This window comes from Festucalex cinctus, chromosome 12, assembly GCF_051991245.1.
Source record: "Festucalex cinctus isolate MCC-2025b chromosome 12, RoL_Fcin_1.0, whole genome shotgun sequence".
Taxonomy (NCBI): Eukaryota; Metazoa; Chordata; class Actinopteri; order Syngnathiformes; family Syngnathidae; genus Festucalex; species Festucalex cinctus.
This window is the reverse complement of record NC_135422.1, coordinates 20,448,254-20,474,004: the sequence shown is the minus strand read 5'-3', so window position 1 is coordinate 20,474,004 and position 25,751 is coordinate 20,448,254. Positions and strand designations below refer to the sequence as shown.

The following is a 25,751-nucleotide window of genomic DNA, read 5'->3' as shown; positions in this document are numbered from 1 at the left end:
AGCCGCGATCTGCAACTCTCAGTGGACCGCTTCGCAGCCCAGTGTGAAGCGGCTGGGATGGAGCGGCGGGAGATGGACAAGCGACTCGCTACAGCGTTTGCAGAATCGACATGGGTCCATTGTGGTGAAAATTTACCAGTCAATCTATGTTCGTACCCTCACTTACGGGTCACGAGCTTTGGGTCGTGACTGCTCCTCTGCGTAGAGAGGAGCCAGATGAGGCGACTTGGGCATCTGGTTCGGATGTCTGCTCATGGATGCCTCCCTGCATGGTGAGGTCTTCTGGGCATGTCCCACCAGGATTTTTTTTATTTTTTATTGTTTGTTTTTTGAGCCTTCCATGAAGCGAATTTGTTTGTATTTTCCCTGTCGGAGGCAGCACTTCATCACCAAGCCCCCTCCGTTGACTGGATACTTTTTTTTTTTTTTTTCACCCACACAGGCTGTGGTTTAAAAATGGCAGATCGTCACCCTGATCAACGTCCAAGTGGTTGTGGGGGCGGGACTAAGCAAATGAGCAGTGTTGCCACAGTTACCTTGAAAAAGTAACTTAGTTACTTTACTGATTACTTGGTTTTAAAAGTAACTAAATTGCGTTACTGATTACTTGATTTTAAAAGTAACTACGTTAGATTAAAAGTTACTTTTTTAGTTACTTTCAGCAGCTGCCGATAACACCATCTCAACATAAAAATAATGCAGTAGAAACGGAGTTCCAAATACTTTATTGAAAGTGCATTTTTAACATGAAAATAAAGGTTTTTTTTTATGAAAAACAAAATAGGCAGTCTCTCTTGACTTCTTGTAACGTAAATACTTTTTATAAAACAAAAAATAAAAATCTATCCAGGTTGAAAATGAAAATCCCCTAAATTCCTCTATTGTTTGTTTGTTCCGCTATTCCAGTGTGTACACATGTATCAGTTTAAATATTTATTAGTAGTTATTGACAGTTATAATTGTTTTTTGGTTTGTTTGTTTTTTCTGTTCAAAATAAGGATCAGGAAAACAAAAGGTTGATAATTTAATGTTAAATATAAATATTTAACCTTTAGACAGACACCAACACAATTAAACAGAATATTTGCACATTGTGAAGTATTTCAGAAACATAAATTTAAGACATGAAATAAACCTACCGTCCAGCCAAAAGAAATATGAAGCCACCTTATGGAACAATAAATCTATCAAACACATTTTAACCACTTAATATATGCAAAAATATTTCCAAAAGTTCATTTCCCTTTTTAATCAACAATTTTTGTATGTAACAATTTTTTTTTCTTTTGTCATCACTTTCATTTTTGGTTAATGTATGACATCTTTTTTTGTTTTTTTAATCTGAGACACGATGATGACCACAGAATCACTACTGTTTATATTTTGTTTTTTGGGCTGTCGTAATCGCGGGCACGTCTCAGTTCTCCTATCTGCTGCTCATGCTAGTTGTAGACATTGACAGGGAGCCACAAACTGAGAAATGAGATACTTGCAGTGTGCTTTTAGCTTAGCTGGTGTGTTGGCTGTGGGACATACCTGTGTCGTTTGAATCCATGCATTGGATCGTCACGGGAGTTATTCTTTTTGGCTCGCGCGCAGTACCAACGCCGGGCCGGGACATACAAGTGCACCGAGAGGACTCGATAGCCATGGGAAATACCGAGATGTACGGCACCGGCTTCTGCTAACTGTCTCCATTTGTAGGTTGTCACTCGTTGTGTCGCGAGCACGGAAACACGGAAGTAGCTTGAATGGTGATGCTACTGAAATGTAAACAAAACAAGTAGAGCACGGCGCAGAACTCTTGCTATTGTTATGAAAACCATAAAGCCTCACTCGCAACCGATACGGTCGTTTAGCTCCCCTTGACGAACGATGGTTCGGTCGAATCGTTTTTTTGTTCCACCCCTACTGAAAACGTAACTTGTCTGACGTCACTCCCCCTGGCGAGAGGGCGGAGACGACCTCATCCCATAATGCTTCACGGACCAGTTGAGGATGGAAATAAATTATTTTTTTTACCACTTTTATGGTCCATAATGCACACTTTTTTTGTTGTGTTGTGTGCCTGTTGGTTAATAAAACTAGTAGTAAAAGTATCATCACTTTTGTTTTGAATGTGCAAACCATTCATGACCAGACCATGGCTGAATTCAGTGTGGTGATCAATGACTTCTGCCTCATCTTCGTAGTTAGCAGTAGTTGTTTGTGAATGTTACAACAGTGAGATAGTTTGCCTTCTTCATGAAAATGTGGAGTAACGCATTGATTCTCTGGACAGTAACTTTAATCAGACTACTTTGTAGAATAAAGTAACGCGTTAGACTATTAGTTACTTTAGAAAGCAACTTTTTTGAGTAACGCGTTACCGGCAACACTGCAAATGAGCCAAACCATCGCTATCGCATGTGACGCTCGGCCGTCGTCTGGTCCCTGAATGCATCGTGGGGGCTGCCGTTAATTGCGCAAAGCGTCGATTGAATGTTGACTCGGCCGTCTCCAAACATTTTGAAAACAATTTGATGCGAAGGCGGCGAGGTGGCGCGCGGCCGCCGAAAAGGCCACAAAAAGCCAAAGTGAAGATGACGGCGCCGTCCGAGCCACACCATCAATCATCTAACGTGTGCTTGAGACAAAAGACACAAGTTGATGTCTATTATCAATCACTTGCATATTCAGGTGTGCAACCAAGATAACTGCGGGTGTGTGTGTCCATTTGTCTTTGCTACATTGCGGGGTCCATACACGCGCGTTTTAACAGGTTTAACGGCCATTGTGGGGACCGACGTGAAATTGTGGGATTTGACCTCTTTTGGAGGCTCAAGACTTTTGGAGATTTTAGAGTTTAGCTTCCAATTGGGATTATGTCAATGAGATGTCCCCACGATGGGATAAAGACAAACGAGTGTGTGTGTGTGGGCCCAGGGTTATTATAGTTTGGGAATTTTTCAGTTAGTTTTGATTTCGTTTTGTTTTAGTTTTTTTTTTTTTAAATTGAGTTCGTTTTAATTAGTTTTCAGGGTGGTTCTGTTCGTTTTTATTAGTTTTAGTTCTTTAATAAATACTTCGTTTTAGGTTAGTTTTAGTTTCAGTATTTTAGTTTGTTTTTTTAAATATATGTATTACTTGTGTGCAATATTAAAAAAAAAAAAAAAAGCATGGAAGTGATGTCATCTTTTGGTGCTTTTCTATTGGCTGCTGCGAGATGACGTCACTTCTGTGTGACACACTTTTAAATGTCCTTTTTCCGGTTCATATCAAAATAAATTCTTAAAATCATGTTTCACATTTCATTTTAGATCGTTTTTATTTAATTTTGAGTTTTTTTTTTAAGTTAGCTTTAATTAGTTTTCAAGGTGGTTCTCTGAGTTTTATTAGTTTTAGTTATTTAATAAATTCTTAGTTTTAGTTAGTTTCAGTATTAGTTTTAGTTTTAGTTTAATTTTAATTTTTAATTTTTTTTATGTGTACTACTTGTGCACAATATTTAAAAATCACCATGGGAGTGACGTCATCTTTTGGTGCTTTTCTTTTGGCTGCTGCTAGATGACATCACTTTTGTGTGACACACTTTCAACATCCTTATTCCGGTTCATATCGAAATAAATCGACTAAAATCACGTTAAAAATCTTCCCTTAAGGTTATGCATTCAATTAGTTACCAAAGACTAAAATGAAGGACATATTTGCTATCATTATAGTTAATTTTAGTTCGTTTTGTAAACATAAAATGTAGTTCCAGAGTTAGTTTTCATTTTGTAAAAAGTGTTTTCGTTATTTTATTTCGTTACCGAAATTGTTTTTGAATTTTAGTTTGTTTTTTTGCCATTAGTTTTAGTTCACTAAAATAACCTTTTGGGTGTGCCTTTGATTTTGCGACCTTATGGGGCCCATACACACATTTTTTTTCCCAGATTTAACTACCTTTGTGGGGACCGATTTGTACTTGTGGGGACATTTTGGTGCTCCCCACAAGTTCACACCTCTTTTTGAGGATCAAGACTTGCTTTTAGAGTTTTGGTTTGGTTTGGGTTGTGGTTGAGGTTAGGGTAAGGCATTATGGCAATGAGATGTCCCCACGATGATACAAAAACGTGTGTGGGGGTGTGTGTGTGTGCGTGTGTGTGTGCGTGTGTGTGTGACAGTGACAAAGACACAAGTGGATGCGTATGATCAATCATTTGCATGTGGAGGTGTGCATCTAAGATATCAGCGTGTGTGCGTGGGCGTCACCCAGCGGCATGCGTAATTCCCGCGAGCAGTTCATTCATCACCGGCGGCGGCGGAGTTTCCGCTTTGATTACGGCGGCGGAAAGGCGAGCGGGGGCCGGGCTCTCAACTTTGACCCCCCCGGACGGCCGGCCGGCCGACCTCATCCATCAAATATGAGCGCGCGTCAACTTTTGCCGTCGGGCGCTTGATTTGATGTGACGCTCGTCCCGCTCGTCGCCGTCGTCACGGTAACGCGGCCGGACATCTCCATCGTCCGCTCGCGCGCGATTGCGTCGACGTCGTCGTCAGCGGCGGAAATTTCGTGATTGGGAAATGGGTGGTGTGCTTGAGTACATGTCGTGACTTGTGGGACTGCTGTCAAAGTTGCAAGGGAATCCGACGGGTCCTTGAATGCAACGCCACATTTTGTGTGTGATTCCTTTTTTGACGTGCTTCTACTTCCACATTATTCCTCCCATTCACATCATTCCAATGTTGACATATGTCAAAAATTCATGCCGTGTGGGCTTGTATTTTTCTCCTTCCAAATATTCACAGTTTTTTTTTTTTTTCCAAAAATTGAAAAATGTTCAGCCCCAAATTGCCCATTCCTCCCCAATGGCGCATTTAACATTCCAGACATTTCAAATTGAAATCACTCAGTTCAGTCTGGAGATCTGAAAATGAATCGATTAATCGACAAGTTAATCGGTTATCAAATTAATCGACAACTTTTAATAATCGAGTAATCGTTTGGAGCCATTCTTTAATTGAGAAATGTCCAAATAATCCTGATTTCAGCATATCAACAGTAATCGTTGACTGATTTCTGTCGTCCTTCATGAAAGAAGACTGATTATCTTCTGTGTTTCATCAAAATATAACATTTGGAAAACAATGACCGAACCGCTAACATCAATCATCAATCTCTTAAAAAAAATAAAATAAATAAATCACTATACGAATAAGAAGTACTAAATAAACACCTCACTGATTAATAAACAGTAATCGGGAAAAAATGCTTTTGTAATGCACTTTAATGCAAATTAAAATGAATCTGATAAGTTGATTATAAATTGAATAATTGATCATCAATGGTGAACCGCACTAATGCTATTTGTAGACCGCAAGGCCACGTGACTTCCAGGAAGTGGGTCAGAAAAGAAGCTCGCTCATTGACAGCCATGCAAATAGTGCTTGTTTTGTTCTCCTTAACAACATGGCGAGTAAACACGGCTGTTATGGAACTTGCAGAAATCACTCCAGACACTCCAACCGTCCACATATGAAGGATGTATTCTTTCTTTCGTCGTTTCCGAAGCCAAAATTCCAGAGTCATGAATGTGAACGGGGATCAACTTGTGCGGACGCCCAAAAGAGCAGTTTAAACGCCAGCGAAGTAGTGAAGCCTTTCACCTTCATACGAGTCAACATTTTGTTGGGTGTCATGCATGCATGCTTCTAGATGATAATCCCGCTCTTGCCGGCCACCGCTGGCCCAAAGAGGGAAGCCATTTTCTTTTTATTTGTTTGCCGTTTGGCACTCCCCTGACTGCTGGATGACAATAATGAATGACGAGGAAAAAATACTCAAATGGCTTACCAACTGTTTTTTGCCTTTCATGCAGCTGTGACATGTATGAACATTTATCTGTATTATTAATATTATTATTATTATTGCTATGTCTGCAGCGCGTGATTGGCTTTTTCCCATAATGCCACTAGATACGCACATGTGCAAGATGCGCATGTCAGTACCCACTGCAACAAAACTTTTTAGCATTTATTCTACAACTTCGAACTTATTGCAAAATAAATACGTGACGTGTACTTGTAAATATGTTTAAATATATTTGCAATTGCGTTTGAAGGTATTTTCAAAATGCTTGTGTCCAATCTTCCTGGTTGAACCATTCATTTAAAAAGAAGACAAAAGCTTTGAATGGAACGTGAGCCAACATCACTGCCGCTCGAGCTGAGCGCGCACGCACGCGCGCTCTCGGCAACATTCCTCCACACAGGCGCGCGCGCGCACGCAGCCCTTCAGCGTATCATCGCGCCGCAGAGCTCGCGCGTCCGCGTACACGTCGGCGTCCGCTCCTCGCAGCTCGCAGCTCGCAGCTGCCAGTCGGACGGGCGGCCACTCGGCGGGGAGGATGGCCGGACGCGAGCTGCTTCTGTCGGCGTGTGAAGACGAGACACGCCGGCCGGACCGCCAGACCCGCACGCGCCCAACAACAACAACAACAACAACTGGCAATAATAACAAGAAGAAAAAGAACATTTGCACCTCGTTGGCTGTTTTTCGCTTCTTCGCTCATTAGGACACTTAAAAAAAACAACAATTCTACATCGCTTGTTTTTTTGTTTTTTTTTCTCCTCCGTTTCTTTGGACTGAGACCATGATTGGGACTTCCGGAGCTCCATCAGAAGGTTAAAGAAGAAAAGCCAGAAGAAGGCGGCACCATGATCAGGATCTTCCCGGACTTCAGCGTGCAGGTGACGGCGTCGGCTGGCGGAGGCGGCGGCGGAGGAGGAGGCGGCGGGATGGTGAGCGGAGCGCCGGTGGGGCGCATGCCGGTCCCGGGAGCGACCAGCGGAAGTCCGCAGAGCGTGCACGGACTCCCGGCATACCAGCAAAGGTAAATGCCTCCCGGCGGGCGGGCGACCTGTTGCATAAAAAAAAGTCACTTTGGACGCATTTCAACAACAATTGTGGCGCACTTGTACAACATACATTTATTAAAAAAAAAAAAATCTATATAGATATAGATAAATGCTTGGAGTCAAAGTTGTATGAGCGGCGTAGCTTTTGGTTTGTTCGGGTCTTGGTTTCTGTTGGGTTGTGCCTTTTGGCAGCGGAGAAATGAACAGACTGTTAAGTTGTGGTCCAACAAGTGAAAAGATTTTTTAAAAACAAGTCCTTTTCACCTCACGGCCACATCCATCCATCCATCCATCCATCCATCCATCCATCCATCCATCCATCCATCCATCCATCCATCCATCATTCCATTGTCTGTCCATCCATCCATCCATCATGCCATTGTCAATCCATCCATCCATCCATCCATCCATCCATCCATCCATCCATCCATCATTCCATTGTCTGTCCATCCATCCATCCATCATGCCATTGTCAATCCATCCATCCATCCATCCATCCATCCATCCATCCATCCATCATGCCATTGTCAATCTATCCATCCATCCATCCATCCATCCATCCATCCATCCATCCATCCATCATTCCATTGTCTGTCCATCCATCCATCCATCATGCCATTGTCAATCCATCCATCCATCCATCCATCCATCCATCCATCCATCCATCCATCCATCCATCCATCCATCCATCCATCCATCCATCCATCATTCCATTGTCTGTCCATCCATCCATCCATCCTTATGTCCGTCCATCCATCTGTCATCCAACATCCATCCATCCATCCATCCATCCATCCATCCAGCTTTACATTGTCCATATGATCATCCATCTGTCATCCATCCATCTATCCATCATCCATACATCCATCATTCCATTGTCTGTCCATCCTTACGTGCATCCACCCAACTACCATCCATCCAGCCATCATCCATCCATCCAGCTTTCCATTGTTCATCCGTCTGTCCATCCATCCATCCATCCATCCTTCTGTCCATCCATCATTTCATTATTCCATTGTCCATCCGTCCATCCTTCTGTCCATCCATCCATCTGTCCATCCATCATCTATCCATCTGTCCGTCCATCCATCATCCATCCATCTGTCCATCCATCATCCATCCATCTGTCCGTCCATCCATCCTTCTGTCTGTCCATCCATCCATTCTTCCGTCCATCCATCTATCCTTCCTACCAGCCGTCCGATCCATCCTTCCGTCCATCCATCAACCAGCCTTCTGTCTATCCGTCAGTCCATCCATCTATTCATCCATCCATTCCATCCATCCATCCATCCATCCATCCATCCATCCATCCATCCATCCATCCATCCATCCATCCATCCATCCATCCATCCATCCATCCATCCATCCATCCATCCCCCTTTGGTTCCTCCTTCACTTTGGCCTCTGGTGTGAATGATTGCTGTGCAGTCCTGCACGTTTTTTTGTTTTTTTTCTAATCATCACACTCTGTGGGGAGGCTGATGCACGCGCACTCGTGCACTCACTCACGCACGCAAACACACGTTCAGGTATTCCCTATAGTCAAGTGGCTCTCTGATGAAGTGTAAGAGCTCTGGGGATGTTTTTTTTTCTCCATAAATCAGGGGTGGAGTCCTACGGTGGGCGCTGTGAGTCGACAATCTGGGGCAGTTTTGCTCCTTGACGCGTCCCGAGAAGCTTGTGGGTGGCGGGACGGCGGCTGGCGAAATGTCAGTGGGGCCCTGCATGTGCTCCCCTTCAAACTGTGCTGTTAGCAATGCTCAGTCGTACACTTATCTATCTGTTTGTCCATCCATCCATCCATCCATCCATTGAAATGACATATAGACATCTATATATCTATCCACAGCTCTCTCTCCCTCTCTCTCTCTTTTGCTCTCTCGGCTGTGTATAGTGCTCAAAAAGGTGTTCGCTTAAATTAAAGCAGTGCATATGCTATATATGTACTGCTAAAAAAAAAATCTAAACAAATCAAGGAGGGGAACACTGTTTAATTTTTTGAGCAGTGTTTGCAACAACATAGTAAATTCTGTTGAGTAAATTTAGCTCTATATTTAGACTCCGTTTTATAGTAATATTTACACTTGCAAGAGTCAAATGAAGAACTGAAAAATAAATAAAATAAAAGGCTCTCAAGGGTTGACGACTGAACTCATGACCTTCAGCATGGGAGACTGCCACACTACCACCTGAGCTATGCCCCTCCGACTGTTTGCTTATCTCCAAAAGGAGACCAAAAACAATATTTTTGGGAAGATTCCAGCTGACACGAGTGATATACGAGCAGAAAGCAGGCTGCATGTCCCAGGGAGTAGATCGGCTGTCTCCCAAGATGAAGGTTGTGAGTTCCTTCCTCAACCCTTGAGTGACTTTTATTTTTTCCCAATTCTTTATTTGACTGTTTTCCGAGTCTATTTGTTCCCACTCTAAATAGAATCAATTTTACTGTAACTCTTTTTCAATTTGATGTATGGATGGAGGGCGGCAAGGCAGCATATTTTTTTGCCTGGTGGTAAATGAAGCGCCTCTCCATCACTTCAACATAGTTGCTTGGCAGCAAGATGGGACCCATGCAAGCCGTATTTGGGAGTCGGGAATGACGAACGATTCCCAAATCATTTACTCCACTCCCGATTATTATTATTATTTTTAAATCTTAATTTTCTGCCGGCACCAGATAAGAGCCAGCAAGCTTTGACCTTGAGAAAAGTGTTGCTATGCTAATAGTTGACAATGCTTCCAAAATCCATTTGGATTTTCTGAATGTTGAAAGTTTGTATTTCGTCTCATTTCCCGTTTTTGTTTGCATCAAATCGACTTTTGGAGCCTTGGAGAAAAGCTGCCAGCTCCTTTTGAGCTCAATTTCAACACTGTCAACATTTTCATCCCTTTTATTTGAGCATATTTCATTGGTTTGTTGATGAATTTTCAATGTGAGCTCACCAACAGGTTCAATCGCACGTGGAAACTTTGGTGCGCGTGCGTGTGAGATTTACACGGCAGCTTCCTCTTGCATCACCCCCCTCCCACCTTGTGCTGACATTGGATGCAACCTGTAAGACGCCACCGGGGGGGAATTGAAATAAAAACGCGGGCGCATGCATTGAGGCGGTCGCGCGCGTGCACACGCACGAGGCGAGCGGCGTGTTTGTGGCACGCACGCGGGTGAGCGGGAGAGAAAACACGCCGCCGCGCCGTCGCCGGAGGGGGACGACAAGGCGGGGTGGGGGCGGAGGGGGGGGCGGACACTGCCCACCGGCGTGTCGTCCTCTCGGATGCTTCTTTTTTTTTTGCCGCCTTTTTTTTTTTCCTTCCTATCTTGGCGATTCCAAGCGTGGGAGTTTGGCGACGCGCGGCTGGGATCGACGGAGGAGGCGCTTGTCTTGGCGGGGGTCCCCCTCGCCGCGCTCGGCGTGCATCCCGCCGAGGAGAGCGGTTGCGCGCGTGCACGCGCACGCCTGGACATGGCTTTGTCTCGCGCGGCCGCCGCCACCGCCGTGACGCATTGGCGCTACTGCCGACGCCTGCGAGGAGAAGCTTGAGGAGGCGAAAAAAAAAAATCCTTCCTTCCTTCCGCCCCCCTCCCCACCGGAACATGGCGCCCACCAAGGCCAGCATCCAGCACGAGCACGCGCGCACACAACGGTAACGCGAGCGGATGCGTGCGTGCGTGCGTGTGGCATATGTGTGTGTTTGGAGTCGGCGGGCGCGCGCACGGCTGAACTCAACAGTGTGGCGTGCACGCGCCTGCTTGCTTGGTGAATGCGCGCGCGCGCGCGGTTGTCCGCATGAAGTTTATGGCAGCGCGTGCACGTCAGCGCACTCGAACGTCATTCATTTATGAGCATGACGTGATTTCTGATGATGATGATGATGATGATGATACATTCATGTGTTCATCTGTCGATTAATTGATAGGTTCCGTGTAACGATTGCAACGATTGTTGACAACTCGTGTTGAAAGTTCATAAGACAAATCGATAAAGTTGGTACTTGTTGCTCACATTTTGATGATGATGATGATTGATGGGCTGGCCAGCCACTTATTAATCAAATCAAAGTGATCCCGATCCGATCACGTGATTGAAAATCGTGGCAATCACCCGATTTTCAGCTGATCGGTATCAGCTGCAAAAGATCACGTTTTTCAATTTTGAAAATATTTCATTTGGGTTATGTTGGCATTTTATATGTATCATATTACATAATAATAGCAATGTGTGTTATGCTTTTATTAACATATTTAGCACACAAACATTGAACACAAGTAAAATTGAATTTAATGCATTTTTTATTCATGTCTTCAATCATTATTTTAATAATTATAAAAATAAATATAAAATAGTAAAAAAAAAATATATAAAATAAAAATAAATAATTGTTTAATTGTCCAAATCCTCGCAGCAGGAATTGTCACTGACTTGTGCAGTTGATGAAGTTGATCAAGACAAACCGATTATCGTTTGTAGTAAATTGATACAAATATATTTGCAAGCATTGTCTTACTTTGGAAAAGAGTAACTAAATACGTTTCGTTAACATTAACTCATTAACTGGCGGCCATTTTGAGTGATGCAACCCCCTTCGGCAGTTTGACTGGATTTGGACTGATTTTGAAAGGCCCACACAATATTGTGTGTGTGTGTTTTTTTTTGTTATAAAAACGTCTTCTTTCATCTGGAAAAAAAAAAGTATATTTGTATCTGTTTCCATTTTGCAGCAATTAGCATTAGAATATAGCTAAGTTTCATCAATATTCACAAATCTGTTTAAAACAGTGGGGGAAAAAGCCTTTTGCAACATGGCCCTGGTTGATCTCTTATACTCTGTTGCCATGAAAGCCTTGTGTGTGCACCATCATAAAAACAAACAAACAAACAAAAAACATATAAATCCATTTTTGAGTTGTGTTTGTGCGTGTCGGCTTGTGTTGCATGTTTTCCTTTTGTCAAAGAAAAAAGATGCACACTTTTTTTTGTTCACAAAAAGCATTTCCCGGCATCCTGGAAGATTTGATCATCTTATCATCAAACCGCCGTCTGGTGTGTGTGTGTGTGTGTGTGTGTGTGTGTGCTTAAAAGCATTTGATTTGTGTGCTCGTGTTTGTGGGAAAAACATCAGATTGGAAGGACACCAAAATAACGACATGAACATCAGGGATGGGTGAGTAGAGTACCGATATCTAGTATCGGGCGAAAACTTGTTTTGGTTAGCCAGCGCCTGCATGGTCTCACTTTGACGCCATTACAGTTGTCCCCCCCCCAAAAAAGAAGAAAAGAAGGCAGCACATAAAGCAAACCACAAATCAAATCAAACTTCACTAATTTCATGCTAACATATCATGCAAAACACCAAAGACAGGCTAACAGATATTAGCATGGATGATCAAGTTGCTGTTTTTTTTTCCCCCCCGTTCTTGCCGTTGTTCACGTTGTACAGTCTGTTGGTATCTGTGACGTGGAATGCGTGTGGCTCTTCAAGATCACAATATTGTGAGAAAAAAAAAGAGCTCATACTAATAAAAGCACAATATTGTGCTTTTGTACATAACAGCAATGCATATAAACCACCTACAATCTCTAATAATATTGAGGCACTTACTTGCTAATGCAAGCCCTCATTGATCGCTTCACAAGCAAATTAGATCCCCCTTCATCTGATAATTAGAATAGATTTTAAACATGGAAGGCCAAAACATCCCTAATGTAAATTAAATTGCACTAATAAACTAGCCACTAGAGGGAGCTAGAACTGCACAAGTGGAAATCAACATGACTTTTTCTAACAAATGTGTTCCTTTTAAATATTGTGAACATGACGACAACGATATTGTGGCAGTTTTAATATCACGATATCACGATATTGCCCTTATCGTTACATCCCTAGCGGTTTGGTCAAACAGATAAACAATCCAGCATCAAAACTTAGAACGCGTAAACAATGAATATTTTAATTATTTAGTTTTATTTTTATATAATAATTTTTAATTATTTAAATTTTCAATATTTTTTTAGTAATAATATTTTATGTAATAATATTTATTCTTATTTATTATATATTTAACATGATTTATTATTTCAGTGATTTAGTTTCTTAGAACCTCCGTCACCTTTTGTGGTACGATGTGGTCTTCTCACACCAGGGTGTGGATAATCCAATCCATCATCAAAATGGCCGCCGCAGCTTTTGTCTGCGATTGTCGGTAATTCATCTTTTAATTTCTGCCGTCGTCATTCATCCGTCTTCTTCTTGGGCCGGCCGGCGGCGTCCAATCCCGCGCGCCATCTGCTCATTCCCCCCATCCTCCACTTTTTGTGTGCGGCGCGACGCGGCGCTTTGCGAGGATCCATTTCTGGAGGCGTTTGAGCCCCGATAGGCATCTGGAGGACAGCAAATTAATTTCCAGGTAGTGGCGAGCCAGCCAGGAAGCCGCTGGGGGTAGCGAGAACGAGGAGGAGGAGGAGGAGGAGGAGGAGGAGGAGGAGGCTCCTCCACCATCAGGAAGATGAGTGACATCATACAAACGTTTTCTTGCGTCACTTCTTCCAGCTTGTCTCACGTTTCCGTGTTGAAGTTTGAATGAGCAATTAGCAATGAACGTCCGTGCGGAAACACAAAATATTGCTTCTGGCTTTTCCGTGCAAATATGTTTTCTTCAAATGTACAAAATATTTTGACTTTAAAGGTGAAATCCGTTGACGTTCGGGTTGCATCGCCATCATGGGAACGCAACTCGGCCGTAACTCCCCGTATTTTATGGTTTTTAATGCCTCGTCAACAATCTTCTTTCATGGAGCGCCTCACAAATTGGAGATCGACACTTGAGAACGTTGCAACCATCCAATGAAGTCGAATCGCGGATTAGTCGTCAATGAACCGATGAGTTGCCTCGCCGCTGCTGGTCATTGTTGCGAGTGCGTAAACAAACGTGAAGCCGGCTGTCGTTTGCTGGTCTTGCGTAGGGCTGTGCAATTAATCGAAATTCAATTTCCATTTCAATTATTACACCTCACGATTACAAAATTGCCATAACCGTAAAAAAAAAAGATTAATTGAAGTTACTTAAACGTTCCAATTTACAACGTTTCTATGGCAATTTATAAGTATACAGGAAGTAAACTGCAACGCACGTTTGTTTATAAATCGTACTTATTATTATTATACATTTGTAATTTTTTTATTTTTTATTTAAAAACTAATTTTAGAAATTGTGTTTGGTCCAAAAGGACCTTTCATAATTAGGGTTTCAAAGAATTTTATTTAAACCTAAAACGAAAATAATATTAAATTTAGTATTTTTCACACGTTTGAACATTTTCTTGTTTTGTACCCAAAAATATAAGACCGAAATAATCGTGCTGAATATTTTGTTCATATTCGAGCAGCCCTAGTCTTGCGCTACCGTAACCATAGCAACAGCAAATAATGTGCGGCGCATTTCACCACACGTGTCTTCAACTTTCACCTCCTCCTGGTAAAAAAAGAAAGAAAAAGTTTCATGTTCTCTTTTGCTGCCACTAAAATCCCACCTTCTCGCCTCCTTATTACATTTATTCTCCTCCTCGTGTTTCCTGGTGGTCCGTTTGCGTTTTGGTCTCCTCGTCAACTTTGCTTTCGCGTCCTGCGTTCTCCTCTGCTCATGTTTCCTCCTTCATGTTCACCTCCTCGTTTCATTGGTCAACCTTGTCCACGCTCCTCCCCCCTGTCTCCTCTAGCTCCTCCTCCTACTTCTCATCTCAATTCGAATGCCTTTCGTACTGACATTTGTCATCCCCTCCTCCTCCTCCTTTTTTGGACCAGGTCGGCCATTTTGGGCCCGTACGAGCCTTTTAGGCGGAAACTTTGAAGCAAACGGTGTCAGCCAATCAGATGAGGGCTTCCCCGACGTTCACCAGTCGACAAGTTCCACTTTTCACTCCAATTTGCATCTCTTCTTTCCATCCTTTCATCTTCCTCGAGTCCTCCTCGTGTCTCCTCATCTTCTCCCGCCTTCTTGGTGTCTCCTGCAAGTGTGTGCGTGCGTGTGCAAAATGGTGTGCGAGCTGCTGACGGTGCAGAGCGTCAGCGTCACTAATATCTACCTGTCCTTGAAAACACTCTTCAATTACGACACACCTCACACACGCACACATTGATAAATACGCATAAAAGGAAACCTATTTCTTTTCAATCCATTTTTTGGTCACACCTGGCAAATTATTATTTTAACAAGTAGGGCTGCTCCATTATGAGAAGAAAAATTTATAATTACGATTATTTTGGCAATAATTAAAATCATGATTGTTCAAACGGTTCTTTGTTTTCTGGTACAAAACAATAAAATTTGTAAAAATATTAAGACCAAGAAAAAAAAAAATAGAAACACTATAATTTGAGTTCCTTTTGGACCAAGCATAATTTATTTATTTATTTATTTATTTATTTATTTATTTATTTATTTATTTATTTATTTATCTTGGCAAAAAAAGTGCAGCATGTGCACTGTGCAGTAGGATGTTTTTTTTTTTTGGTACAAAACAAGAAAATGTTGAAACGTAAAAAACAACAAATAAAAAAAGTGAAATTCTTTGAAACACTATAATTAGGCAAGTTCCTTTTGGATGAAACAAAAATTATTAAATTATTATTATTTTTTAAATGTAATAAACGTGCAAATGTCTAAATTTAAACAACTCGAAAATTAGTATTAATAATTTTGTAATTGCGGAAGCATTCCCACATGTTTTTGTGATTTTTATTCTCCACACTTTTTTTTGCCTCCTGACAACTCCCACATAATACTTCCAATTCACAAAGTTCAAATTTCAACTAGCTTCAAAAATTGACACCTCCCGTCTGGCTCCACATTCCTTACAGTATTTGCACAATTTAACGTTTAATATCAACTTTTCCCCATTCATTTTCAATGGCACACACATTTGAACTTCTTCCAAGTATCACTTTCCACGCCCACTTCCATACATATAACTTATCATCATTACCAGGTGTCTGATACTGCTCGGTGGCACAGTTGGTAAAGTGCATTGTCCAGTAACCAGTGCATGAGGTCATCATTTGATAATTTATCGCTTTCAAATCTGAGCATTCAGCTTTCAGCATTCCCACACAATTTCTCCAGAAATGTAGTTGAAATTGTAATTGAATTTGGGATTAATTGCACATCCCTGTCAACAAGTACACAAACTTCATGTAGGGATGTTCGATACCACGATTTTTCAGACCGATACCAATATGAGTATTCACTCTGAGTACTCGCCAAAAAAGGAGCGACCGACACCTTGAGTACTTTTTGATGATAAATGAAGCAAATGATGATTTGTTGACGTCGCAATATAACTACTGCTGGGGAGGAATTATTGAATGTCAGATTTACCCATGACGCACACACACGCACAGAGTGTAAAGTATTTGTGTGTGTGTGACCTTCTCTCGAACACATGTTGTCCGGCCTGCTGTCACCTTGTGAATCTCCAAAAAGTCTAAAAAAGTATTCAAGTTGCTTAGCGCTGACATTTGAACTCTGCAAATGACCAAGGTGACATTTAACGCAAAAACAAAAACAAACACGCAAATGTAAACTTTGCAAAGGTTAAGAGTCAAATGAGTTGAGAGAAATGTTTTTGCGCTTTTGAACGAATGAATGAATGGCTCGGTTAGCCGAGTGTTAGCTTAGCCTGCATATTGTTTTGGCAAATTTGGTTGATAAGATGAAATATTGTTGAGCGAAACAACAAAATTGAATTTCTTGTTCACATCCATTGAGCGTGAATCCAACTTCAATTTGAAACAAATGAAAGCTTTAGCGTAGCCTAGCGGCATAGCGTGCTGTTAGCATATGTTCAATTGACAAAGCATCTCACTTTTGGACGGACCTGCTGCTACTGTACATTTTGTTGATAATGTGGAAAAAAACCTTTCTTGTTCACATTCATGAAAATTTCCCTTAAGCTTGATGATTACGTGTTCAACAAATGAAACAGCGGTTCAATAAGCCTTGCTTAGTGTAACCCGCAGGGTTGTACATTAGCCTAGCATAGTACATTAGCCTAGCTTAATGTAATCTGCAGGGTTTTACATTAGCCTATTATAGTGTAAGCGTACATTTGCATGGCAACATGAAATATTGCAAACAGTTTCTTTTTCACACGAACTGAAAGTGAGCTCAGAATTAACGTTTACATTTTGGACGAATGAAAGGGTGGCCCAGTTAAAGTAGCGTGCCGGCTTTAGCCTAGCCTAGCCAAGCATAGCCGAGTGTTGGCACAATTTTGATTGATAATGTGAAGTGTTTGAACAAAACAAGTTCCGGATGGACGCTTTTTGAACAAGTTAAATGATAGCTGGCCTCGCCTAGCCTATAGCGTTAGCACAGAAGATGGGAGGCGCCTGTACTGACAAACGAGGCAGGACGGCGTAACCTGCAGAGGAAATTGTCACTGCGGTCAGCCTGGCGGGAGGGAGGTTGTCGAGGGAGAGGCGCTCACTCGTGGAACAAATTGAAAGTCAAGCATGTATCAATCAGGCTGAGCTGTTTGCGCGTACCTTCACCTTGCTTATCAAGCAAACGTTTTTCATTGTCATTTGCAAGACCAACCTGGAATTGTTTCAAATATATTTCAAATGTCTCATTTTTTGGACATATGTATATTTTTAAGCTTCCAACTACTTTTTACCCTTCTTCTTCTTCTTTTTTTATTTATTTATTTTTTATTATTATTATTCTTTTTTTATTTTTTATTTGTCAGGCCTGTGTTGTGGCTGTGCACCCTGGAAGTGCTCTGAATACTTGGCTCCTTTTCATTAGGGCTGCTGGGTTTTAAAAAAAATTGAATAATCGATCGAATCGATTTTGCTTTTTGCATAAAACCATGAGTTGATTTAAATATCTCATTTTTTACCATAAATTCTGAAGAAAATAGAATTTTAAAGGCCATTTTTTTGTGTCTTACTGTTTTCTTAAAATGTACTATTGAACATGAATTTAATTAAAATTATTTTAAAAGTATTTTCTTCCATTTATGAAAGACCTGACTTATTGCACTTGAAGACAATTCAGAATGTTTGAAGTTATGCGAATGATGAAAATATTTCCATCATCAATGTTTGTGTAACACTTAAGCAAGGTGTTACTTTGATGAATAAACAAAATAATTTGACCGGTTATTGCTGCCGCAAAATGTACTTTCATATTTGTGTGGGTTTTTAATCACGTCCTTGACATTTAAAAAGAATTGATGTTCCATAATCGATATCAGAGTGAATTGAAGTGAATCGAATCGGGGAACAATTAAAATGCAATTGAACTGTGAACTCTTGTGAATCGAAATCAAATTGATTGAGGATATTAGAATCGATACCCAGCCCTACTTTTCTTATCAGTTCATCAATAACCGTAACAATTCTTTTTTTTCTTTCTTTCTTTTTCTTTTTCAACCAATTTTACTGATTAAGTGTCAATTTTTTATTTATTTATTTTTTTTCTGTTACAAGTTGATAGCCACTAGAAAATGTCGGGCGGGCACATGGCCCCCGGATCCTGCTTTGAACACTACTGCCATTTGTCATTCAATGCCACACATTTTGTGACTTTGGAAATCGGACACATTTTCATTCTTCTGTCGTTGCGTTTTCTGTACATGCGCACACACAAGCATGGATGCTGCTTGTGTGTGTGTGCGTTTGTGTGTGTGTTGTTAATTGGAGTGTGACATCATCAGCATCTCGTTGACGACATGAATGAGAACGATAGCAGCTTTAGAAGCGACTCTCAAGTTCGGTTCCACACCATGACCAAACTCATTAACGCACGCAGCTCTTCATCCTCCTCTTCCTCCCTGTCGGTCTCCTCGTCCTCTTCCCAAGTCGGTGCAGCTCTGCTTACCTCGTAGCTTCCTCTTTGGCAGTCTGGTCCCACACTGTCGTCCGGTCATGGCTCAAAAGTGGCTTTGAATCTTCACGCAGCTGAGTTTTCAGGTCGTGGGCGGAGAAACGTGATGATTTTGTAAATCTGTGTATCATTTTTTTCAACATTGAGTACGTCTTGCTCACAGACACCATTTCACAACTTTTGAATGAAGTATTTGTGTTTGCATATACACGCAGCATGAGCAGGGTTATTATAGTTTTGCAATTTTTCATCGAGTTCGTTTTGATTTTGGTTTGAGTTTTTTTTTTTTTTAATTTTTTTTATAAATTGAGTTAGTTTTAATTGTGAGTGTGAGCTACGAAGTGTTGTCACCATCAGTGAAAATTTGTGAAAGGCGTTTTTTTTTTTTTTTTTTTTGTCCTGTGCCTACCTGCCTAGATACAACACCCTGTTGTTTAGTTTTCAGGATGGTTCTGTTTTTTTTTCTTTCTTAGTTTTAGTTATTTAATAAATGCTTTGTTCTAGTTTTAGTTATTTTCAGTACTTTTTCAGTAGCTATGAAGTGCTGTCACAACAGTGAAAAATTTCCCAGTGTGTCTGCAGGAAAGATGTTTTCTTTTGTTTTGTTTGTTTGCCTGGCACCCACTTGCAACGATACAACGCCCCAGGTCACCATGGGAACGAATTCTTACTCACTCCGGCTCATCAGTATAATCTATGTGGGCGGGGTTTGCAAAGGCAGGACCGCCCCCTTGAAACGAGGACCATCTCAACCCTCCAAAATGATGAAAAATGAAAAAAATGCAACTGTTGTCCATTCTTAATCACCTTTGTTGTGGTTTTGGCTTGTGGCAGGTAGGATGTATGACGCGTACTCACTAGAGATGTCACGATAAGGGCAATATCGTGATATTAAAACTGCCGCAATGTTGTCGTCGTCATGTTCACAATATTTAAAAGGAACACACCTGTTAAAAAAAGTCAGGTTGATTTCCATTTGCGCAGTTCTAGCACCCTCTAGTGGCTAGTTTATTCGTGCAATTTAATTTTCATTAGGGATGTTTTGGCCTTCTATGTTTAAAATCTATGCTAATTGTCAGATGAAGGGGAACCTAATTTGCTTGTTAGCGATCAATGTGTGCTTGCATTAGCAAGTAAGTGTCTCAATATTGTTATTAGCAATTGTAGGTGGTTTATATGCATTGCTGTTATGTACAAAAGCACAATATTGTGCTTTTTTTTAGTATGAGCTCTTTTGTTTTTTTTTTACAATATTGTGATCTTTTTTAAATATCACCAATGCACCCACAATATTGTGATAATTATCGTATCGTGACCTTCATATGTTGATATCGTATCGTGATGTTTGGATATCGTTACATCCCTAGTACTCACGCACACTTCTTTCATTCTCTTTCAGTTCCATCTGTCACTCTACTCTCTCCATGTCATTCTTTTTTCCTTCTTTCAGGGCTTTTTTTTGTTTTTGTTTGTATATGTGGGTCAATGGTAGACATGCACACACAGTGCACCACCCCCCCCCCCCCCCCCCCCCCCCCCCCCCCACTGGCACGCTAAATTAAATGTAGCATCCACATGACAAATGACGGGTGCTAATCGTCTTAGCGCTGATAGCGGACCTACACACACATGCATGCACGCACACATCGGGGTGTGTGGGTGTGAGTGCGCGTGTGCTTGTTTTTGTTTGTTTGCTTGCTTGTGCGCGAAAGTGTGTGTGTGTGAGTATATTATCAATGCTTGTAAGAGTAACATGTCAATTGACATATGCCATTGCTGCTTTCATGTACACTTACACTTTTCTTGTGCAACTTGTTTGTGTATGCGTGCGTGCGTGCGTGTGCACGCACACCTGTGTGTGTAGCTGGAGCAGTGGCGGGTAGCAAAAAAAAAAAAGAAAAAAAAAGGTATATTTTTGAGGCAGCGCAGATAAGAGTAAGTTTGCCGGCTGTTTATTTCCATTTTAATAACCTTCATCCTTCATACGTGCTGTCAAGATGGCCGCCGCTTGCCAGCTAGTAGCTAGCTAGAGAGGCGAGCTAACATGAGCCACGTGTTGGACGTCCTGTCAGAGGTGCTCAAAGGTTCTCATTTCAGCAATTTTTGATTTTTTTTTTTGATTTTATTGAACATGTAAACAAGTAGCAGAAACCAATAATTTAATAATTTCTTTCAGAATGGGGGAGGACCAATACCAGCAATCAATATTGTGTCAATATATGGACCAATGTAATGTTAGTGAACTAATACTAACAAAAAACTAAAAATAAAATTCCAAAAACAATTTAATTAACAAAATAAAATAAAAACAAAAATGCTTATTAAAAAAACGAAAACTGAAACTATATTTGATGTTTATAAAACTAAAATTGTAGGAAAAAATTCCTTTGTTTTAGTCTTTGGTAATGAATTTACTGCATGAGCCTTTGGGGATGATTTGAAATGTGATTTGAAGAACATTGATTTTGATATGAACTGCCAGAAGGAGGACGTTTGAAAGTGCATCACACAGAAGTGATGTCATCAAGCTGCAGCCAATAGAAAAGCACCAAAAGATGACATCGCTCCCATGCTGTTTTTTAAATATTGTGCAATACACATTTAGAAAAACAACAACAACAACCTAAAAATAATACTGAAACTAAAACTAAACTAAAGTAAGCATTTATTAAATAACTCAAACTAATAACAACAGAACCACACTAAAAACGAATTAAAACTAACTACATTTAAAAAACAAAATAACTAAATAAAAAACAAACAAACCTATAATAACCTTGATGCTCGCCAGCTGAAATCCTAAAAAGCTAGCATGTTTGCTAGCGTTAGCTATTGTGCTTCCTGGTTGGGAGTCTTGAATCTTTATCATTTTCACAAATGCAACAGCACACAGGTTAAAGTAAGAAGTTGTTTGTGTGAGTGGAGCTAACATTAGCCTTTACTTCTATTTGGCCATCTGAAATTTCCCTTTTTTTGGCTTTCAAGAATGCAGCATCACTCTAGCTAGCAATAACTGCTGATGTATGCAATTGTGCTAACATTCACCCTTGCGCTTCCTGTTCCCAGTTTTGTGGATTTCATGAACCAGTCTGGCGTAATCAGATAGCATGCTAACGTTAGCCATTTCACTTCCTGTTTGGAGGACTGAAATCTCCCTTTTTCATGAGTGCGACGCTAGCATGCTTAGTAGCCGCCACCACTAATGTGTACAAAAGTTGACCCCCCCAACCCCCCACCACACCCCACCACACCCCATCCCATTATTCTGCCAGTGGCCAAGTTGTTACCATGGCAACAGCCAGTTCCGCTTTAGCTGTACCTAATAAAGTGACCAATGTCAGATGGGTGTCCCGCGGCGTGATGGAAAAACTCCTCCTCGGAGACGGATGATTGCGCTTTTTCCTTCCCCTTGCCGACAAAACCCGTCTCGAGGGATACTTTAGGGCGACGCGCACGCTCACGCTGCACACACGCACGCGCACACACACACACACATTATTCCCAGCGTCGCTGTCACACTGTGCGGAGACCCCCGAGTGGAGGATTTCCCATGCTGTCATGGGAAATCCCTTTGTTGCGCGCGCGCCTGCGGATATGTCTCAATTATGCATTGAAGCTGTTGCCTTGAGATACAATTTGAATTGATTCGTTTAGAAATTGGCATTAAATACTCAATATTATTCATAAAACTAGTTTAGAAAATATAGAAACTCAATTTGAAAGCAGCTGCCTTTAAAGCGTTGTAAAAGCACAGATAAGCGATGCTAGCTGTTAGCATGTGAATGGCGTCAAATGTTAGCATTAAACTTCGCAAGGTCGGGCGGCGAGGTGTGTGAGTTTAATGGGGACAGTTACGATTTTCAGATTAGCAATTTTCCCGTTTTGATCTTTTGTGTCACAACTCCCAGCGGATTTCACCAACAACACTGTTGTGTCCCGTTTTTGCTCAGGTCCCGTTTTTGTCAGTGGTTCTGATGACAGAGAAATGAAAAATGAATTGAAGTATTCAATTCCTTCCTATTTACTTTGGTTTGGTTTATTTGATCTTCACGTTTGTGCTTTTCACATTAGCCCAAATAATTAAGCTAGCCATTCAATTTGTTATCAATATTTTCTTGTATGTTTGATCTTCAGCAAGATTGTAGTTTATTATAATATTGTTTTATTTTAATTTGGAATATCTGGTCGACTTCCACTGCCACCATACAGCTCTCATATCTCCAATTTTAGTTTCTTACGTCAAAACAAACAAAAAAAATTGTCGGAACGATGGTTCGTATACTCTCAAAGTATCTAAATATGACAAATATTCAATATTTGCGTAACATTTTGTTGGCCTGGACTTGCTCTTCACGCTTTCGTTTCGTTGACGAGTAGGAATGTGACGATATATCGATATCGCAATAAATCGTGATACTTTGTCTCCCGATAGATTATGGATATGCCTTTGCAAGTATGGCGATATTTCTAGCTAATATCCAGCCACTATAACGGCTCCATTGTTGATGACTTATTGAGCAATTACTTGGTGAGCCACTAGGGGGAGCGCCTCATAAGCGTGGCGGGGAAATGGACGCAAGTCTTCAGGCGAGGAAGACTCATCAACGCTCTTTGACTTGTGGAAGACATTTATTTATCTGTACAGCAACTGACTCACTTTTGCATACGTTTCTATGAAATATGTGGATTATATCTTCAACTGACTGCATGATAATAGTGTTTAAGAAAGTCACAAATTTGTTGACAAAGTTAAGAAATTTGTATTTGTTTAAAGAAAAAAAATACACTAAAGTCCTCAGTGTAAAGAAGACACCAGTTTTAATATTGTGTTTCAGTGATAGGACAAAAAGAAACGATTTTCTCATTGGAAAAACATCCGTTTATGTCTTGAGTCGTTTTGTCGTGGATTTATGACCTGAGCAATATATGGATAATGGCGGTATCGTCATATCGTGAAATAATCGTTATCGTGGGCCTTCAGTCGCATGTCGTATCGTATTGTGAGGTTCCTACCCTTATTGATGAGACTTTTTGAAAAGTTTTCCATGTCCAGCAACTTGAATGTTGTACTGTACAACATTCAAATGCTTCTGCTTGAGTGTGCGTTTGTTTTTTTGTGTGCGTGTGAGAACGCAACGACCCCCCCCCCCCCCCCCCCCCCGGGTGACCTCCACTTGTCCTCTGCCGCTTTGTCCTTTAGGCGTCTAATTGGGTGCCTGTTTAGAAAAGGCAAAGGTGTTAAGTGGCTGGAATTCCCACAATGCTTCTTTACTCAAAAAGAACAGACCCACACTCGCTAATCGCTAATTGCTAGCTATTAGCCGGTAGAGAAAAAAAGGGAGCGGGTGGGTGGGCACTTCAACTCGTATACGTGCGTGTGCGAGTGTGTGTTTGAAGGGAGGTCCAAAAAGTGTGTTTGTGTTTCCTTGTGGGAAACAAATTATGTGTGCGTGCGTGTGAGACACGTGAGCGTTTCTACAAATGCAACATGTGCTGTTAGCTTGGTGTCATTAGTATGGTTAGCATGTTCAGCTGATGTGATGCGGTGAACATTTTCCGTGATGAATTATGAATGACAAGTAGCATACTGACTGACTTCACATAATGACGTAAAAAAAAAGGTTGATTTTATTTTTTTAATTCTTAAACCTCGCCGTTGAAAATGCGCGAAGTGAATTACGTATTGACAACATTTGATTTCGACATCTGTTGACTTCAAAGTAACTTGTAATCGAGTTACTTTTCCAATCAAGTAATCGGTTGAGTAAAAGTCAGTGTTTGATCACAGGGCCACGGAGCAGATCCAATCGCTGCTTATTGATTAACGTGAGAACTCACACATGTTGGCGTGCGTGTGCGCAATATTTGATCTGTAGATAAGTGCTAAAACGTGTTGATTTGCATATCTGAGCTGTGCCGTGTGGCCGACACATTTTTAATCAGTAAGCCTCAGAAATGAATTTGGTAGGTATTTTTGGGAGGGGTGGGGGGGTGGGACGGAATAGTGCGATGCCGCCATTTTGTGTTGCTGCGCTGAAAGCTTCATCACTCGCCTGTGGAAAAGATTTTCAGTTTTGATGAATGATGAGTTATGTGCTCTCGCGTTTTCTTTTGATGCTTGATCACTGACCAATGAATCAATCACTGACCAAAGCAAATCAATAATGTTTATGTTAATGTCTACACACACACACACACGCATGCACATCACACTCGGCCAAATAAACAAAAACGAAACAAAAACAAAAAAATCCATTGAGATTGCATTTTTAGGTTTACAAAATCACAACATGAATAAAGTTGTATTTTTTTTTTCTAAGGGGAAAGAAAATTCTTTTTTTTAAATTGAGAAGTATTATTAAATGATTATCCATTTTCATTTTGTCAGATTTAAATTATAAAATTAGAATTTAATACATTTAAAATTAAAATAATAAATTATAAAATAAAAAATTCCATTTTAAATCCATTTTCATTTTGTCAGAATGAAAATTTGTAATTCTTTTTTTTTCGAGAAAAAAAAAAGAAAATTTGTAATTCATGACAAAATTCATATTTGTTGTAATCTTTTCAAGAGCAGACCACAAATTTTCATCCCCCCCAATTTTTTTTTTACTTGACAGAAATGTATTATAATGAAATTATATTAGAATTATATTATAATTAATTATATTATATATTATAGAATTATATATATATATATATATATTTTTTTTTTTATTTTTTTTAATTACAATTACATTATAATAAATATATTTCATTCTTGTGCGATTTATCTTTTTCTTCAACTTTTTCTTGGGGCTTGAATGAAAATCCGATTATATTCTTGTTAGGATATTTTTCAGTTTTCAGTTACAACGTTTCGACTTTACGGTGCCCCTGCCTTGTCCGTAGCAAAATTAATTTTTCACGGTACTAATTGTACATGAAAAATAATGAAGTTACTACATTAATTGTCAACAAAATATTCACTTTTTTACAG

The 25,751-nt window shown here is 40.5% G+C and overlaps 1 protein-coding gene across 2 annotated transcripts in view; it reads left to right on the top strand.

Annotated features, from left to right (window-relative positions):
• The first annotated feature begins 6,353 nt into the window (after positions 1-6,353).
• npas3 (neuronal PAS domain protein 3) overlaps positions 6,354-25,751 on the top strand; it is a 129,786-nt gene continuing 110,388 nt past the window's right edge. Inside the window, exon 1 of one of the 2 annotated variants that reach the window (XM_077539117.1) lies at positions 6,354-6,854. In XM_077539117.1, the coding sequence (XP_077395243.1) occupies positions 6,679-6,854 (176 nt within the window). In that variant the 5' untranslated portion in view covers positions 6,354-6,678. Of the gene's footprint in view, positions 6,855-10,104; positions 10,528-25,751 lie in introns of those variants that run through there. The other variant, XM_077539118.1, reaches the window with a different exon arrangement.